Here is a 19,781-nt window from a genome sequence, read left to right on the forward strand (position 1 = left end):
GTAACTGATTTTGAGCAGTGACAGCACAGGGATTGAGAGGGCTCTTTAAGCTTCTTGATGGCATGGTAATCTCTATAGAGCGGGTGGCATGAAATACTGCACCTGGTGCACACTGTAAAGTGGTTGCTGTTAGGAAGGGCATCTAGCTGAAAAAATCATGCAAAAAAAAAATGAGACAATGGAGGAAGACATGATCTTCTGACACACTGAATTCTGTCAAACTATCTTCCTCATACCAACATGGAAAATGGATGTCAAGTGATGATGATGCATAATGCACACACACACACACACACACACACACACACACACACACATTTTCAGTATGCAAATTAATAGCACAAGTTCTCTGGAACTACAGGATGGATTTGTTGTGTATATAAAGAGACCTACTGCTTATTTCTCTGGGTTGGTTAAGTGATATAGATATCTCTAATAAGAATCCAATAAAATTTGAAAATTGATCAAGATTATTCACCATTTTTCTCAATCTACACAGAAGTAATTAAATCTACCATGTCTGTATATTTACTGTGTAGGTTTACACACACACACAGACACATATATATCATCATCATCATTTAACATCCATTGTCCATGTTGGCAGGGGATGGACGGTTTGACCAGAGCTGACAAACTGAGGAGCTGCACCAGATTCCAGTGTGATTTGGCATGGTTTCTATGGCTGGATGCTCTTTCTAATGCCAACCACTTACAGAGCATGCTAGGTGCTTTTACATGGCACTGCACAGGTGCTTTTATGTGGTGCTGCACAGGTATTATTACGTGGTGCTACACAGGCGTTTTTATGTGATGCCACACGGGTGCTTTTACTGCACCTTAACGTTCAACTATGTCTTCTACATTTTTCCTTTTGGGCATCAACTATCTATCCTCTTTTGTACTGAAGATACTCCTATATGTAACATTATCCTTCACTTCCTCTTTCAACACAGGTGATATGCACATGCAACTTAAACATCTCATGACAGATCTGCATTGCCTTTATGTGTAGAACAAAGTGTAGCGTACTCTCTAGTGAAATTCCTCACTCCTTTATTATATATATATGCATTCGAATGTAGCAGATAACAGCTAGCCTTTGGCTGCTATTTGGACCCCATTGTGTCCACTACTCTGATTGGTTGGAATTGGTGCAATTTGTCTCTTACTTTGTCGCACCAATTCGCAGCATATAACCAATCGGAGTTCCTAAATAAGATCACGTGAGTCAGCTTGTTCTCAACCCAGTTTGAGCCTATAACTCCTTATAAAAACTCAGCTACTCCTCGTCTCGAGGTCTTTGGCCCCAGACCATTTAAGGTCTAGCCACTGACCACACAAGACACAGCCAGTTTCGGTGACAACGCCAGATGACAACACCTGTCCAACAACATTATGGCAATCTCTGTCTTCGTCACCACCCTCATCTTCTTAACGTCGTCGATATCATCTCTCTATGAACACAGCACAATAAGCAACTTGGGTGGATGTAAAGAATGCGGACTGCACCCCCTTTCGTTATTTTGTTTTTTTTACAGAATCCCCCATTTTCGAGTATGGAGATTCTGATTCTGCAAAAGAAATGGCATTTTAAAATTTTAATTCCTCCCTCCCTCCACCCAAGTTCTTTAATTTTCACTTTTTACAGAAATTTTGTTTTAGAATCGTAATCTCCATATTTCACACACAAAAAAAAATTTCTGGTAAAAGTGAAAATTGAAGAATTTGTGGGGAGGGGAGGTATTAAAATTTTGGAATTCCATATCTTTTGCAGAATCAGAATCTCCATACTCGAAAATGGGGGATTCTGTAAAAAAAAACAAAAAAACGAAAGGGGTCCATATTCTTTACGTCTGCTGCAACTTGCACAGATTCTAACAACTGCACTGTTTGTGAATTACTTCACCATGGATCAACAGCGAATATACAACCTGTGAGAACTCCTGTACCAAATGACCCAGGCAGCAGCATTACAGCCACAAATTCATGTATGACACGTACAGCAACCGGCTCCACATCATGGCTGCAACTTCTTGATACAGTATTTCAATTATTGTGTATAATTGACTACAGACTGGCATTTCTCATTCTTGTGTCTATGAACATTCGTCTAACTTCTCATTATAAACTCTGTCGCTGTCTTCTTACTGCTATTCTTATATGTACTTAACGCATACGCATACATCTATGCCTATACACACATACACTTTGTTCTCATGACGGCCTGTCTATTATTCTGTATATATGATGCACACACAGTCACACATGTTAACATATCAATAAATTTCCTCTTAAAAATTCTACTCAGTTGCGTCTCACTCTTTTTCCCACTGGCACATTATATGTATTATTCAATTTCTTTTTGTTGTATCAACCGTGTGATGTGCTAAAGACTAATTCTCGTCACCTCACATTTCACGGCCCCTTACAAAAGACTCAGAAATATCTTTCACCAGAGATATCCCAACCTTGTCTCAACCACTCCAAGGAACACTGACAACACATATCAAGGAAACAGACTCCCCCAACACAACAACAAAAAACATCAGACCTCCCTCACAACAGTGAAACCATGTATTGAACACTATCAAAACTGACTCATAAGATTAAGTTTCATCTTCGCTTCTGTTTGATGTTCACCTTCCATGCTGGTATGGGTTGGATAGGGCCAGAAAATACTTCAGCCCTCATCAATTGATGACCAGCTAACAAATATCAATGAAAGACCCACATTAGAGTACTTTTGACTAGGACAATACTTTTGATACACACATAAACAGTGTAGGCCCATGATATAGAACTGTTCACATATCTGGAATAGTGCAGCTGTTGCACACACAAACAACCTACACCCACATTACAGTACTGCTGTTACACACACATACAACAAACCTAGACCTGTATTACAGTACTACTCAAATATCTGAGGCAGTGCAGCTCCTCTGCAAATATCCAACATCATATCCAAAAGAAAGCTGTTCAGCTGACCGGCAAAAGCTTACTGACCAATACACTACGTTTCTGAACTATTTACAAAATGTAACCTAATTAACCAATGGCACCTAACACATCCACTTTTCCTCCACTCTTAGCGGTACAAATAAACATATAAAAACAGACAAATACACTGCAGAAAGTATGTGTACAGAAACACACAGATACATACGGTAACATACACAGACACAGACAAACACATATGCACACATCAGACACAGACAAGTACAAACACATATGCACTAATGCATACAGTAACACATAAACACATGCACAAACACACACAAATGCATGTGCGCTCATACACATACACACACACAACTGCAGGAAGTTCAATAAAAGAAGACTCACTTGTTTTCTACATTCAGATTTGTCTTTCAAACCCCTCATATCTCGATATGTCATAAGTTCATCAGCCATTTTAGCAATTTTCTCTTTCAAAATAGAAATTTCTCGATGAGTTTTACTCTCAAGTAGTTCTACTTTCTGAAGATCTTCTTGAAGTTTCTGATTTTCTGGAAATATTCCAAGATTAAAATTAGAATTTCAAGGGAAAAAGTTTACCTGTTATGGCTTTTTACACAAGTTATTTAAAACACTTTTGATAACAACCTGCTTGCGACTGCTCCTGGTCTATGATATAAACGTCCTGTTTTAAAGTGATCTAAATTCAAACTTTCCATCAAAATTTCATGTTACTTTATTCTACACATCAGCTTTATAATAAGAAAATTATTTTACTAAATTCATCATTATCTTCAAAATTAATCAAAACAAGGACAGAGTATCTCAACAGAAATATGGTAAGGAAAGAATCAACAAGTTATGCACAAATAAACTACCCTTCTCAAACACGATAAACACATAAGAGATTTTGGCTCCTTCTCACTAAAGGACTTTAAGACAATCAACTAATTATATAGAATACAAGCAAATAAGTTTTGGTTTTCAACTTTGAATCAAGATCTTGCAACAGTATTAACCAAGTTATATTTCCACAGGGAATATTCAAGAACTCACAGCAGTGTAAGCCATGCTATATTCCCTGTGGAATATATGGTAAAGTTGACTGAATCATTCTCTAGAATATTATTGGTACTGACGACAACTGATCCCTGGAGTGATTTGATCCCAGATAGTGAACAAATGAACAAACATATATGCATACATGCATATGTACATACAACACACACACACACACACACACTTACCTATATATATTACATACATATATACATGAGATTCATACACACATAAATATACATACATGCATACATATATACACACATTCATACTCTAACCTGATTCTAAATTCACATTTATACCAATAATTATTGGGACGTTTGGTTATGTTAGTAAATGTATAAGTGATAATCTGGCAAAAGCTAAGATTCTCAGTCACATGAAATAGACTGGTTAACATGCAATTTACAGATACTGTCTATAAGTGGAACAATAAAGATTTGCAAGTTTTTTCTGAAGTTTAATAGGTAACACTTATAGTTGTTGTAATCCAGTGATAGAGCCTTATTTCTTTGTTATGAACCAGCTTCTTCCTCATAGAAAGAATTTTGACAAAAAAAAAAAAAAAAGGTACACAAACACGCACACTTACTACACACAAATGGAAAAAGCTCCCACATAAGAAGAAGTATTTGAGAGATGAAGGTGGAAGTGGGTGGCTGTATTTCAGGTGTTGAAAGGCTGAAGTGTGATAGAGAGACAAGCACAAGTCTCTTGCTATAGAGGAGATACATGGCTGAAGGAGATAAGAGGAAAGTGGCAAAGGGTCTAGAGCAAACTCTTAAGGAATATACATATCAATTAGTAATATTTAAATGTCAAAAACTAATGTACTATATTGGTTTCAAATTTTACACAAGGCCAGCAATTTCATAGAAGAGTGTGAGTTGATTATATCAACCCCAGTACCCAACTGGTACTTATTTTATCAACCCTGAAAGTATGAAATTGAACTTTAGCCAGCCCACTTATGTGTACCTTTCCTTCATTGGACACAAAACTCCACTTGTGAAGACCTGTTGAGGCAAGTGAAATCGGAATCGAAATCGAACTAAATTCGACGACTGGCACCCATGCCAACATCGCCTCCTTCATTGGACACGAAACTCGGCTTGTGAAGACCTGTTGGGGCAAGCGAAAGCGAAATCGTGATGGCACCTGTGCTCAGCGTCGCCTTCCTGGCACTTGTGCTGGTGGCATGTGTAAAGACATTCGAGCAAGATCGTGCCAGTGCCGCTGGATTGGCTCCTGTGCAGGTGGCACGTAAAATACACCATTTTGAGCATGGCCGTTGCCAGTACCACCTGACTGGCCTTCGTGCCGGTGGCACGTAAAAGCACTCACTACACTCTCGGAGTGGTTGGCGTTAGGAAGGGCATGCAGCTGTAGAAACTCTGCCAAATCAGATTGGAGCCTGGTGTAACCATCCGGTTCACCAGTCCTCAGTCAAATCGTCCAACCCATTCTAACATAGAAAGCAGAGGTTAAACGATGATGATGATGATGATGATGAACATATAGCAGGACAAAATGCTGCTAAGCATTTTGTCTGGTTTGCTAATGGTTTTGTTAGCTCACCACCTTATGTATTATATTGGCTAGTATAATTAAGCATCAAATTTATTGGCTAACATACTACAGACTCATCAGATACACTGAATGGTCAATAACACAATATAATACATGTACTAAGTTTGAGTTAGCACAGTTCTATCACTTACTAATTAATTGTGATTGATGATTCTCTTATTATTTATATATAATGAAATTATTGTATACAGTGCTCAGGTGCACTACAACTTGTCAAAAGTGCATATAAAGCATATGCAGTATTGGACAAATGTCTGGAAAGTGAATAGTGTATGAGTCAGATACATGCTTGCGTGTGTATGGAGGGGAGAAAATCAGGTGTAGCGTTGGCGAATCTCAGAAAGTATGGAAGTTTTGAAGGATGCAGTGCTCCGACAACTAACAATTGATGCTGGCAGTTTGTTCCATACTTCAGCAACTCTCAGCGTGAAGAAATGTTTCCGAAAGTTATGGGAGCTGTGCTGTTTTCTGACTTTGTAAACATGTCCACAGGTGTTAGACACGTGGAATTTGAAAAGGTGCTCAGAGTTATTGTTAGCAAGATGGTTAATAATTTTATGGGCGTCTGCCAAGTCAGCTGCCAGACGTCGGAGTTTCAATGTATCCATGCCCTAATGATTCAAAAACAGCCAGTTACCAATGTTTATGGATGAGGAAGAAAATATGTTCATTAATTTAGTATAGCCTCTCTCACTGTATCTACTAGCAGGTAGTGATGTTAAAGGAAGGGCAACTAATCCTTCATGGAAGGCCTGCAAATATCCACAAGCAAGCCTTTATTCTCCATGCCATCAATGTTCTCCAAGACAAATGACCAATAAAACTTGGTATTAGTGAAGCCAGAACACATATAACAAAGCATCCCATCCAATATCAAACAATTCTAGCAATCTACAATAACGGACTGGTATTTTATTGATTGATGTATGTATGTATGTATGCATGAATGCATGCATGTATGTATGTATATATACATGTTCACATATATATATATCTGTAGTTTTCACTTTTATGTTTTTGAAATCAGTGTATGAGTTCAACGGATTTCTTATAAGCTGACAAGGTGTGTTGAGTTTAACCCTAGGTGTGGTAAGAGCCACTGATGAGAATTAAGATGCTCTGCATCAAAATTCAAAGTCACTGGTGATTTGGCTATGTCCGCTAGGGAGCTTGTCTCCCTTGTCAGTCATTATGGTAGTGCTTCTGTGGCTATTGAGTTGTGTTGACTCTTATTTCTAGTAATACTGGTACTACGTAGTACCCTCTGTCACTTTAGTGACGTCTATAAATTTGCCTTTAGGTTCATCATCATCATCATCATCGTTTAACGTCCGCTTTCCATGCTAGCATGGGTTGGACGATTTGACTGAGGACTGGTGAAACCGGATGGCAACACCAGGCTCCAGTCTGATTTGGCAGAGTTTCTACAGCTGGATGCCCTTCCTAACGCCAACCACTCAGAGAGTGTAGTGGGTGCTTTTACGTGTCACCCGCACGAAAACGGCCACGCTCGAAATGGTGTCTTTTATGTGCCACCCGCACAAGCCAGTCCAGGGGCACTGGCAACGATCTCGCTCGAAAATCCTACAGGAGCCAGTCAGGCGGTACTGGCAACGGCCACGCTCAAAATGGTGCATCTCATGTGCCACCCGCACAAGAACCAGTCCAGGGGCACTGGCAACGATCTTACTTGGCTTGCCGGGTCTTCTCACGCACAGCCCATTTCCAAAGGTCTCGGTCCGTAGTCATCGCCTCGGTGAGGCCCAATGTACGAAGGTCTTACCTCACCACCTCAGCCCAGGTCTTCCTGGGCCTACCTCTTCCACGGGTTCCCTCAACTGTTAGGGTGTGGCACTTTTTCACGCAGCTATCCTCCTCCATTCTCACCACATGTCCATACCAGCGCAATCGTCTCTCTTGCACGCCACAACTGATGCTTCTAATGTTCAGCTTTTCTCTCAAGATACTTACACTCTGACGGGTATTCACATTGACATTACACATCCAACGGAGCATACTGGCTTCATTCCTTGCGAGCTTACGTATGTCCTCAGCAGTTACAGCCCATGTTTCACTGCCATGTAGCATGGTTGTTCGTACGCATGCGTCATACAGTCTGCCTTTTACTCTGAGTGAGAGTCCCTTTGTCGCCAGCAGGGGTAAGAGCTCTCTAAACTTTGCCCAGGCTATTCTTATTCTAGCAGCTACACTTTCAGCGCACCCACCCCCACTACTAACTTGGTCGCCCAGATAGCGGAAGCTATCGACTACCTCTAGTTTTTCACCCTGGAATGAGATAGAAGTTGTTTCCTGTTTGTTTGCAGTCTTTATTGCACCTGAACATCTGCCACAAACAAAAACTAACTTGCTAGTTAACCTGCCTTTGATGTTGCTGCACCTCTTATGTGTCCATAGCTTGCACCGGGTACATCTTATAGAGTTACTACCTACTCCTTTTCTACATACTGAGCAGGGCCATCTGTTAAATAAATATCCATATATGTACGTGAAAACTACAAATAATATGTTTTCACATACATATGTAGATATTTATGCATCAACATCATCGTTTAACATTCGTTTTCCATGCTGGCATGAGTTGGATGGTTTGACAGCAACTAGCAAGCTGCAGGTCTGCTTTGAGCTCTAATGTCATCTTTGGCATGATTTCTACAATTTGATGCTCTTTCTAATGCCAACCACTTTACAGAGTCTACTGGGTGCTTTTTTTTTAGGTAAAGCAACCAGTACTAATGTGATTGCCATGTAACCGGGAAGGAAATGGAAAAGCTCCCACCTAAGAAGTATTTGAGAGATGAAGGTGAAAGTGGGAGGCTGTATTCCAGGTATTGAAAGTCTAAAGTATGATAGAGGGACAAGCACAAGTCTCTTGCTATAGAGGAGATACATGGCTGATGGAGATAAGAGGAAAGTAGCAAAGGGGCTAAAACAAACTTTCAAGGAATAAGTATAAGGTGAATATAAGAGAGAACATGGACAGTGGGTGTTGCCATCCGGTTTCACCAGTCCTCAGTCAAATCGTCCAACCCATGCTAGCATGGAAAGCGGACGTTAAACGATGATGATGATGATGATGATACTTTATTTAAAAGCAGCAGAAATATAACAAAAGACTGTTACTCGGAGTTTCACGTTCCCGTTCATCAGACAGTTTTGTTAGAAATGGGAAAGGAATGACAATGCAATCAAAAATAATATAAAATTTGAAACACATAAATCTGTTTGATTGGTCGTTTCAAATAACGGTCATGGATGCTCAATGAACAAAACAAATGAATTTAATATAGATTCATCCTATTTTAAAAGTAACGAAGAAAACCTTAAATAGAAAAATGGGCTCAAAATACATATTGTAAATAATTAATTATATTCGAATTAACACATTAAAATCAAATCAAATAAAATAAAATATATGCTGCATTCAAAATAAAATAAAATTACAATAGTATATACGCATACTATAATGTATTCACCCTTGTTGTTTACAACTTCTTCCCAATGTTCAACAAGATTTTCAATACCTCGTTGGTAGAAATCACCCGATTTTGACTTGAAAAATTGATCAAACCAAGCTCTCAATTCTGCATTAGTATTGAACGAAACTCCACACATAGCATTTTAAAGAGATTGAAAAAGGTGGAAATCTGATGGTGCCAAATCAGGAGAGTACGGTGGGTGTGGCAGCACTCCCCAGCCATGCGTTTGAATGGCTTCCATGGTCATATTGGTGATATGAGGGCGGGCGTTGTGCAGCAGAAGAACTCCATGCTGACGATTAGGCCTTTTCTCTTGAATAGCTGTGTTGAGTTGTTCCATCTGTTGAACATAGAGTTCCGTGTTGACCGTTTGGTTCCGTTCAAGCAATTCGTAATGGATAATCCCTTCTCAGTCCCACCATATGCACAACATCGTTTTACGCAGATGATCTTGTTTCATGTACAGTATCGCTTGTTTACCGGGGCTAAACCATTCCTTACGCTGCTTCATATTGATATACAGGCACCGTTTTTCATTGCCAGTAACGATTCGGTAAAAAAATTGTTGCTTGTGTCCATGAGTTGAGCGGTGACGAGCAAGCAAACCAGTGGAGATGTGGCTCGGTGATTTTTGTTGGTGTCACTTAAAGCATGCAGAACCCATGCTCCATACTTCTGAACCTTTCCCAACGAGTAAAGATGCTTCTCTGTAGCAGTGTGGGAGCATTCCATTTTCTCTGCCAGTTCCCTTGTCGTATGACGAGAATTTTCGTGCAAAAGTTGGTTTAATCGCTCTTCATTGAACTCAACTGGACAGCCAGAATGAGGTGCGTCTTTAAGGTCAAAATTTCCATTTTTGAACTTGGCATACCAATCACGAGCGGTTCTTCCAGCTATGGCACCCTCTCCATACACAGCACAAATGTCACGAGCAGCTTTTGTGACCTTAGAACCTTGATTAAAAGCAAAAAGAAGGTGTCGAAAATGCTAATTTTTCTTAACTTGACATTGCATTTTAATGATCTGAAAATAAACAAAAATTAACTAAAATTAACTAGAAAAAAATAAAATAGATTCCAAAATGATTCAAAAATAGAATTCTCGACAAAAATAAAATTCCAAAATTTAAAAACGCAATAAATTCCAAAATTTAATAAAACGGCGGGAACTTAGTTGCCAACCCAATATATATATATATATATATATACACACACACACAAACACATCTGTAAAGTCTTTAAAAAAGGAGGGTGTATCAAAAAGCTTAATGGTAGATATACAAAATAGCAAAGATAATAGCAGGAATGCTTTTACTCATAGGTCTGCTTGGACTGGACTGGCCTAGGGCTAAACAACAACATCATGGTCTTTATCATTTCCACATTTATTTAGTGCATGTTTCCATGTGGACACAGGTCGAATAAGTCTACAGAACAACATTACAGTAAGAATTTGAGAAATAGATAAAATAAACTTCCATTACCAGCCGATATATTTGTCACAGTACTCTCAGAATTTTTCAACTCCCCCTCCTTGTAGTTCAGGTTTTCTTTCATGTTTTCTAATTGATCCCCGGAAGGTAAATTGAAGGAAGATCGGTTGATATTCTGGAACCCAAATGAAAAATAAAAGAACAATTAAAATCAAGACCAAAATTATATTTCAGCATGCCTAGTAATAGCCAACATCATCAGCATCATCATCAGCTGCAGCATTCTTTTAATGATCATTTTTCCAGCATTCATGTGTCAGACAGAATTTGTAGAGGCAGATTTTTTTTTGACTAGATGCCGTTCATCATCATCATCATCATCATCGTTTAACGTCCACTTTCCATGCTAGCATGGGTTGGACGATTTGACTGAGGACTAGCAAGCCAGAAGGCTGCACCAGGCTCCAATCTGATCTGGCAGAGTTTCTACAGCTGGATGCCCTTCCTAACGCCAACCACTCTGAGAGTGTAGTGGGTGCTTTTTACGTGCCACCAGCACAAAGGCCAGTCAGGCGGTACTGGCAACAGCCACGCTCGAAATGGGGCATTTTACGTGCCACCTGCACAGGAGCCAGTCCAGTGGCACTGGCAATGATCTCACTCGAATATCTTTACACGTGCCAGGAAGGCGACGCTGGGCACAGGTGCCATCATGATTTCGCTTCTTGTAACTAATTCTCATCTCGCCTGTTTCCAAGTAAAGAAATATTTCCGCATGACCAGACATGATTTCATGAATGACTGGATACAAATGATACCACTTGTATGGCAATAACACCTGCTTACAACTATTATGTAATGTCTAGACAAGGAGACTAACATATCCACACACACACACACATACATACATACATACATACAACTATGAGATCAGAAGGAATGGTATAAAAGACCTAATGAATTTTAATACTAGCTCTTATTTTACTGACCCCGGAAGTATAAAAAGTAAGTTGACTTTTGTGGGATTTGAACAAGTAACATAAATGGAACTAACTTCATAAACCAAAGAATTTTGTTTAGGGCCCTATTGAACGTTTATCAGTTTTTAAATGATATTATGATTTCTAAAGTAAATATAATAATAATTTTTGAATATATACTGCCAAGATAGTATGGTGCTTCAAGTAGTAGTAGTAGTAACAAGTTCTATGTTTTGATGTAAAAAGAACGTAAGCTTTTAATGTAAATACAATAAAATTTATGGCAAATTACAAACAAGAATATTTCTATAAACTTACCTGGCTGATCTTTTCCAATAAATTAACAATGTTCACCTGGGCTCTGTTAATTGCTGACTAGAACGTAATAATAATAATAATAATAATAATAATAATAATAATAACAAAAACACCAGGACTTACAAATATATATAACATGCAGAAAATTGCACTACTGGGCACTGCACACATCCTACGCAAAACATTTTCAATACAGTAACCATAAGAGCATCACAGCAAACCACAGCACATACCCAAGGCACACAGAGCTGTGCTCGGTAGTGAAGTGAAAGCACGTTATAAAAATAAAACTACTGAATAATAATAATAATAATAATAATAATAATGATGATGATGATGATGATGATGATTTCTTTTATTTGCCACCAAGGTGAAGGTTGAGGGGGACAATACAGAGACAAACATAAAGTGTGGGGGTTTACATATAAGGGAAAAGAAAAAGTATACATTAAAAGAAGGGAAGTGTACATAGTATATGGCACTAGAAGAAGAAAAGAAAAAAGTGATAGTGATGGGGTCCTCCTGATACAGGAGGGCCTCCAGTGATAATCGAGGAACCCCACCATCCAAGATCACCCTGAATACTAAGGACAAGTGCCCTCTCCAAATCCCTTTCTTCCGACTCACAGGTCTACACTGAAAGTGGTACCATCCACTCTTGCCATTTTCAAAACTTACACTTACCTTTTGATAAATTCACTCAAGGACAACACCTCCCTCTCCATCCTCACTTTCCTTTTCAAGTGAAACTTGAAAAAGTCAATCAGAGCTTTATTAAACAGGAATGTTTCTGTCCTCATTCCTTTCAGCCTTGTCGACCAGACAACCTCTTTCGCCACAGCCACCAGGCAAAGAAAAACTGCCTGGCCTGCCCGATTAAAGGAGGGCGGCAGGGCAATCAGCATTATGAACTTGGCTGAGAGAGAGATCCATCCCACAAACGACAGCAACTGTTCAACATAACTCCATATATCAGCAATACCTGGACACTGAACGAATGCATGCAGAATGGTTTTGTTGTTCTGCTAGCGCCTTGGAAAGCTTGTCTGACAGCACATCCATGCCTGTAGAGTTTATCTTGAACCGGTAGCGCCCCCTTCCCCACTCTAGTAGCACTGCCAGGCCAAAGACATATGGAAATTACCCATAATAGTCCCCGACCAGAAATTCCTCTTGAAAAGACTTGCCAGTTTGTCTTTTTTGATGCCTAGGGTATTCTCGAGGACATCACACTTCCCTGCTACTAATCCTCTGTATATAGCTAAAGTGGAACATCCCGATTTATAGAGGACAATGAGCAACTCAGCCTATCCTTTACCCAGGATGGCAGCTGCGGAAAGGCATAGCTCACAAATGGAACCCACACACATTCACCTTCTAGAAATTGTTGCAGGTGGCACAACCTGAGTGCATGTCTGTGCAACAAAAGCCATGGCATGCCTAAGCTACCACACAGAAGGAGTTGGCAACAGACTGACAGGGTGACCATTGGAACATGTCCCTTCCAAAATTTATGCTACTACATGAGGAGAGCAAGGACTGTGCTCATGCACCATTTTCTCTTTATAGCTGACCTGAAATAGCATGGTGGGAATGGTCCCAAGCTTGTAAATCTTTTCAGTATTGTTCAAGTTTTCTTCCTGTTTCTTAATAATTGAGTTTGGAAGAAGTTTGCAGGCTTTCTGAGATCAGGAAGCTCAATGCCATTGATGCTCTATTTTGACTGTTACAGGTCAACAACTATAAGAAAGACATGAGTAGAGAGAAGGTTCCAGAGGACTGATGTTTTGAGGACAAAGGATTAGATATAATGGTTAGTGTGGGGCTGAGGGAGTTGGAGGCAGCAAGAGTGATGAAAGCAAGAAAGAGCAGGGCCTTAGGAGTGCATGAGTGGTGAAGGTACAACATCAGCAAATTCTGAGGAACAGTGGCCATTATAGTAGCAATAGAAAAGACAGAAAGGCGAGACACCACACCTGTGGACCAGAGGCTAGAGTACATCTGTTAGTGATTGAATACCAATTAATTAAGTGGTCCTTCCCTGGATGCGGCCCAGAATATTTGTGTGCATAGTAGCAGCAATGTCCTAGATGTGGGAGCAGTATTTCATAATAAACATTACTTGAGCCTTGTAAAGTGTCAGCAGTTGTTAGGAGTTGAAATATTTGCTGGCTCTAGAGAGAAGAGCCAATCTTTGGGATGTGATCCTAGCTATGTTAAGGATGTGCTTTTGCTAGGAAAGATCCCTGGTAATAAGGCTCAGCATTTGGTGTGATTACAAGGTCTCTAATTGAGTGCAGTTCATGTTTAGAGGAGGCAAGATGTGATCATGTTTCTTGACGGGAAATAGTGCTTGAGTTTTTTTGCTGTTAAATGAAATAAAGTTGGTATGGATCCACTGAAAGACTTTCTCAAGGTCTCTGGGGATAAAATCAAAGTAGGTTTGTTGTATGGTGTCTAGGTTGTGTGTGGATGATGCATAGTTGTAAGTTAAGGAAGAATGAAGGGTCATGTAGTCTGCATAAAAGTGGTGCAGGATATGGTGATAAGTAGATCAACGATTTATAGAAAGAAGAGAGGAGGGGACAAATTCAAACCGTGGGGAACTCTATCAACATCATATGCTGTGATGATGAAGTCAGATAGGCAGCTACTGAACCAAGAGATGAACGATAGGTGGGACCTGTAGGTAGAAAGTTTCGAAAGATGATTTGCATGCCAGACGCAATCAGGAAACTTTGTTAGGTTAATCTGGTAGGTGTTGGTTAAAAACAACAGTTTGTTATTTCCTATTACAAAGAAGGCATTGCAGTGAGAGGCTCCAACAATTCAACTGGATTTTCAACATTAAAAAAAGTAAACAACAACAAAAAAAAAACTCATACCTGTTCATGTTGTTTATTCTGTTCAAAATTTTGTATAAATTCTGTAAAAATATACAAATGAAGGTTTGTGATAAAGGAATTAAGAATTATTAAAACATCTCTGTATTGTCACTCTCTCACTCACTCTTTTGGTGCCCCTCAGTTATAGGGGCCACTTTAGGTCCTTAGATGTAGAAGTTATGAGGTGATCATCACTAGTGCTGGTGCCATGAAAAAAGCACTCAGTAAACCCTGTAAAGTAATTGGTCTTTATGGAGAAAACATGCCAATGCAGACATCAGTATATGATGTAGTCCTTTGACTTGGTTAAGGTTTAGGTCATACATTAACTCTTTTGGAACCATATTTGTAATGAAACACATAACTGACAGTTTTCAATTAATTTTGAAAATAATCAAGAATTCAGAAAAATTTGGAGTGAAACTGGCGGGAATGTCTTTGCTATCGATTTCTGATGCAGGCACTAAGCCTCAATTTTGTGGGGTGATCTGTATAATTGATTAAGTTAACCCTACTACTTGACAGGCACTTTAAAATAAAGTACCCAGAAAGATGAAAAGCACAGGTGATCTCAGCAGGTTTTGAACACTTTTCCTATATAAAAAATTATGTGGAATGTATTAATTACAATATGGTCATTTTAAAATAAAATTCTTTTTTTTTTGTATCATAAAACCAAAGGTGGTTTCAGGTGGGTTGGAATGAGAAAGGTTAAAAAAATAGCATATTTTCAATTCTTAGTAGATCACATACATATTCAATTCTCACACTTACTTTGTTGGCTGTACTTTTTGTCTTTTTTTGTGAATAACATAAGGAAATCTTTCTGATTATTCATTGTGGAGTCAGCTTGACATTATCAAACAAGCAAAACATGAGCTAATATAAGAATGGCTATTTTGTCAAGTGACTTACTAGAAATATAAAAAAAAAACATCACTCAAATCACATCTTACTGTTGTAAAAAAGAGAAAAAACACATTAGATAATGTAGTCTTAGAATTACTCTATTTGAATAAGAGATGAGGTGGTCACGGTTAAAGAGTTTTTGTTCATAGGTCTGCTGTTCAGGGCTGACCTGAGCTAAGCAACAACAAAAACAATAACAAGAAACAACAAAACTTATGCAAAACCACACAATATATAGTCGTAACAAGGCTCCTATGGAGTTTTGAGTCACTACAGTCAAGTTTCCCAGCTCAGCAGACACAGTGGCTTTAACAAAATTATGTCATCTGTTGATTTAATGCCTGTTTTTCCCTGTTATCTTGGGCTGAATGGGGACATATTTGACACAGATTCTATGGTCAGATGTTCTTCCAGTTGCCAGTCCTTAACTCTTTCTTAAATAAGGGATTTTTTTTCATATATTATGTATTAGCAACAGAAGCAGTATTAATACCGAGAGGTAATATCTATTCCCACTTAAATGTGGATGTTCTCAGTGCTGGAGTTGGTGGAGGTTTATCTCCCCACTGCTGATATAAACAAACAAGTGTGGATTCTGCAACAAAAGCCTATATGAGAGTTTCTCTCATGGTATCTACAGCAGTAAAGTTTGTTCTAACAGAATGTCTACATTTAAGTGGGAATAAATATTTGAATATTTTTCTTTTCTTTCTAGAAGTCTTCGGAAGTCCAGATTGACCAACAAACAGTGCAAACATCATACCACCATTTCACTCAGGGGAAAAAAACCCATGGAATATTCATACACAACACACACATACACACAAATGAATGTCTGTTTTTCTGTGTGTCTGTATGCACATATATGTGCACACATACACATGCGCACAGACCCCCACTCTCTCTCTCTTTCTCACACAACTTGTACAACTAGGCTGAACAAGCCAATGGCTTGAAGTCCTAGTTAACTTTATCTTCACAATAAATTTGACTACACTACACCATCAATTCCTAGGGATATGTGAAGAAGGAATTTTATTCCGAAATATCACATCAGACTATGGATAATTAAATTACAACAGTTATTATAGTCCATTTTTTTTGTATTATAGTGCATTGTTGTGTCATTCAAAACATTTTATTCTTTATATATATATATATATATATATATATATATATATATATATATACACACACACAGTCCACTATGCTGAGTGGTTGGTGCTAGGAAGGGCAATCCAGCTGTAAAAATCCTGCCAAAACAGTTACAGAAGTCTGGTGCAGGCTTTTGCCTGGCTGGCTCCTTTCAAACTGTCCCAACCATGTCAGCATGGAAGGTGGACATTAAATGATGATGATGATATTAGGTTAGTTCAGATATATTTATCACATATTTTAACTTCAAAAGGCAATTTTCACTGTAGTTTACTGTGGAGAGAAATTCTTGCTTATGGTAGAAGATGTAAAATCATCTTATCTGCTCAGTGTTGTCCTCTATCAGACACCTGGATGCATTTCTGGCTCTTTATCCTTCCTCAGTAAGAGATACCAAAGAGAGATAAACCTGAGCAGATTAGAAAGCCATAGCTTTGATAATTTCAGCTGCCTTCAATGAATGCAAATTACAATATTTAGATCATGAAAGTGAGGAAAAGAAAAAAAAAATCATAGCTTTTGAAAGGAGATATTATAGAAATATCTTTTATATTCCATTTTCTTAGTAATGAGGAGTATCTTACCATCAATAACAGCTTCTTTTTTCTTGAGCTTTTGATATTTCAGGAAGCCTTCGCCTGAAACAAAGAAACATGCATATATAAATATACACATGTATATAAAAGGAGTTACTCTATACATACATAATACACACACATATACACTGTCCATTAAGAAAAAGAATAACAAAAGGAACTTAAAATATTTCTTTTTCATATTTGGTTTGTAAGATTCTTGATGTGAAATCATGTGTTGAAACAGATTTTGTTCTATCTTTGGAGATTCATTATGTCGATAATGAACACATGCGCTGGCTCTATTTCACTTTTATTATTATTAGTCAACTAATTAACCATTTAACAAACTGACTAATTGATTGTTTGATTAATCATTCAATCAATCAATCAGTCAACAGGCTAGATGTGTCAGAGTTCTTTCATCACCATTTATCACCAAAAACATGCTCTTGCTACTTCAGGTCTGTCGGTCCCCTATGCAAATAGCGATGAAAAGACTCTGATGAATCTAGCTTATTGATTGATTGATTGATGACTGAATGATTAATCAAGTAATCAATTAGTTAATTAGTGAAACGGTTAACTAATAATAAAAAAATAAAAATAAAACAGAACCAGTGCAAGTGTTTTTTATTGGCACAATGACCCTCCTCCCAAGCTACAATAAAAGAATTAGCAACAAAAGATAAAAACCAAAAAAGAAAAAAAGTAACAACATTTAATAAAAACTCAAGTAAAATATTTAGCTGTATAATCTTAGGTATAGACTTACTCTGGCTTTCTTGAATGTCAGCTTCCAGTTGCTGCAGGTCGTCTTGTTGTCGTTCATAGTCATTGTGTAGAGAATTCAGTCTGATAATAGAATGACAAAAAGTTAGTTACAAAGTATTAAAATATAAGACCTCCTTTCTATATCTAGTCGTCGTCGTTTAACGTCTGCTTTCCATGCTAGCATGGGTTGGACGATTTGACTGAGGACTGGTGAAACCAGATGGCTACACCAGGCTCCAATTTGATTTGGCAGTGTTTCTACAGCTGGATGCCCTTCCTAACGCCAACCACTCAGAGAGTGTAGTGGGTGCTTTTACGTGTCACCCGCACGAAGGCCAGTCAGGCGGTACTGGCAACGGCCACGCTCATCTCGCTCGAGAAACCTCATGTGTCACCCCGCACAAGAGCCAGTCCAGGGGCACCAGCAACGATCCCACTCGAAAAACCTCATGTGTCACCCGCACAAGAGCCGGCCCAGGGGCACCGGCAACGATCTCGCTCGAAAGATCTCATGTGTCGCCCGCACATGAGCCAGTCCAGGGGCACCGGCAATGATCTCGCTCGAAAAACCTCATCTATTAATATATAAGAATTAATTCCCATTTTCCCTCATCTATTGACTTTCCCAGCCCATTATGAAGTTAATGTACAGGAAGCTACAGTGGATCAGTCATATCCAGTACAATCTACCTTCACAATTCCATCATCTACTGCTTGCCATCATACTCTTATCCCCCCCCCACACACACACATCCTGGGTCTTTGTCACTGCCCCATTTCCAGAGACATGTAGCCTTCTATCAGTGTCTTATAATCTTGAGTCGAGCTGCTTTGAATATATATATATATATATATATATATATATATATATATATATACATACGTGAAGTATATTTGCCACTTAAATGCGGCTAAACCCTAAAGGTGAATGTTACTGTTGTTTTTAGCCCCAGGAGAACATTTCCTCCAGCTGGCTATTGACACACTTTCTGTGCCCTGTCGGTATTTGCAAAGGGAAGTCATACTTTCCATCGTTGATCTGACGTGATACGCACGGACTCGAGTTTCTGGGTATCTGCCCTTCGTCAGTGTATGACAATCACGTCAGATTGACGATGGGAAGGATAACTTCCCTTTGCAAATACCCTAATACATCTGTTTGTTTTCTACACCACTTGTGAATTCTCTCTCTCTGTATATATATATATAAACAAATATATATATATATATAATATATATATATATATATATTATATATATATATATATTATATATATATAATATATATTATATATATATATATATATTATATATATATATATATATTATATATATATTATATATATATATATATTATATATATATATATATTATATATATATATATATTATATATATATATATATTATATATATATATATATATATATATATATATATATATATATATATATATATATATATATATATATATATATATATATATATATATATATATATATATATATATATATATATATATATATATATATATATATATATATATATATATATATATATATATATATATAATATATATATATATATATATATATATATATATATATATATATTATATATATATATATATATATATATATATATATAT

General features: G+C 37.8%; 1 protein-coding gene across 6 annotated transcripts in view; it reads right to left on the reverse strand.

Moving 5' to 3' along the window:
* LOC106880036 (intraflagellar transport protein 74 homolog) overlaps window positions 1-19,781 on the reverse strand; it is a 108,934-nt gene that overhangs the window by 31,884 nt on the left and 57,269 nt on the right. For 2 of the 6 annotated variants that reach the window (XR_016242933.1, XM_089356775.1), the window contains exons 15-21: window positions 18,137-18,216; window positions 17,371-17,424; window positions 15,497-15,571; window positions 14,723-14,763; window positions 11,838-11,894; window positions 10,591-10,714; window positions 3,349-3,512 (exon numbers count right to left, since the gene is read on the reverse strand). Coding sequence is in view for 3 of the 6 variants with exons in the window: in XM_089356775.1 (XP_089212901.1) it covers window positions 3,349-3,512; window positions 10,591-10,714; window positions 11,838-11,894; window positions 14,723-14,763; window positions 15,497-15,571; window positions 17,371-17,424; window positions 18,137-18,216 (595 nt within the window). In the remaining 3 variants the exon portion in view is untranslated. The remainder of the gene's footprint in view (window positions 1-3,348; window positions 3,513-10,590; window positions 10,715-11,837; window positions 11,895-14,722; window positions 14,764-15,496; window positions 15,572-17,370; window positions 17,425-18,136; window positions 18,217-19,781) is intronic. The other 4 variants (XR_016242935.1, XR_016242934.1, XM_089356777.1 and 1 more) reach the window with 2 other exon arrangements.

The sequence above is a fragment of the Octopus bimaculoides genome, chromosome 8, assembly GCF_046866305.1.
Source record: "Octopus bimaculoides isolate indiv1 chromosome 8, ASM4686630v1, whole genome shotgun sequence".
Lineage (NCBI taxonomy): Eukaryota > Metazoa > Mollusca > Cephalopoda > Octopoda > Octopodidae > Octopus > Octopus bimaculoides.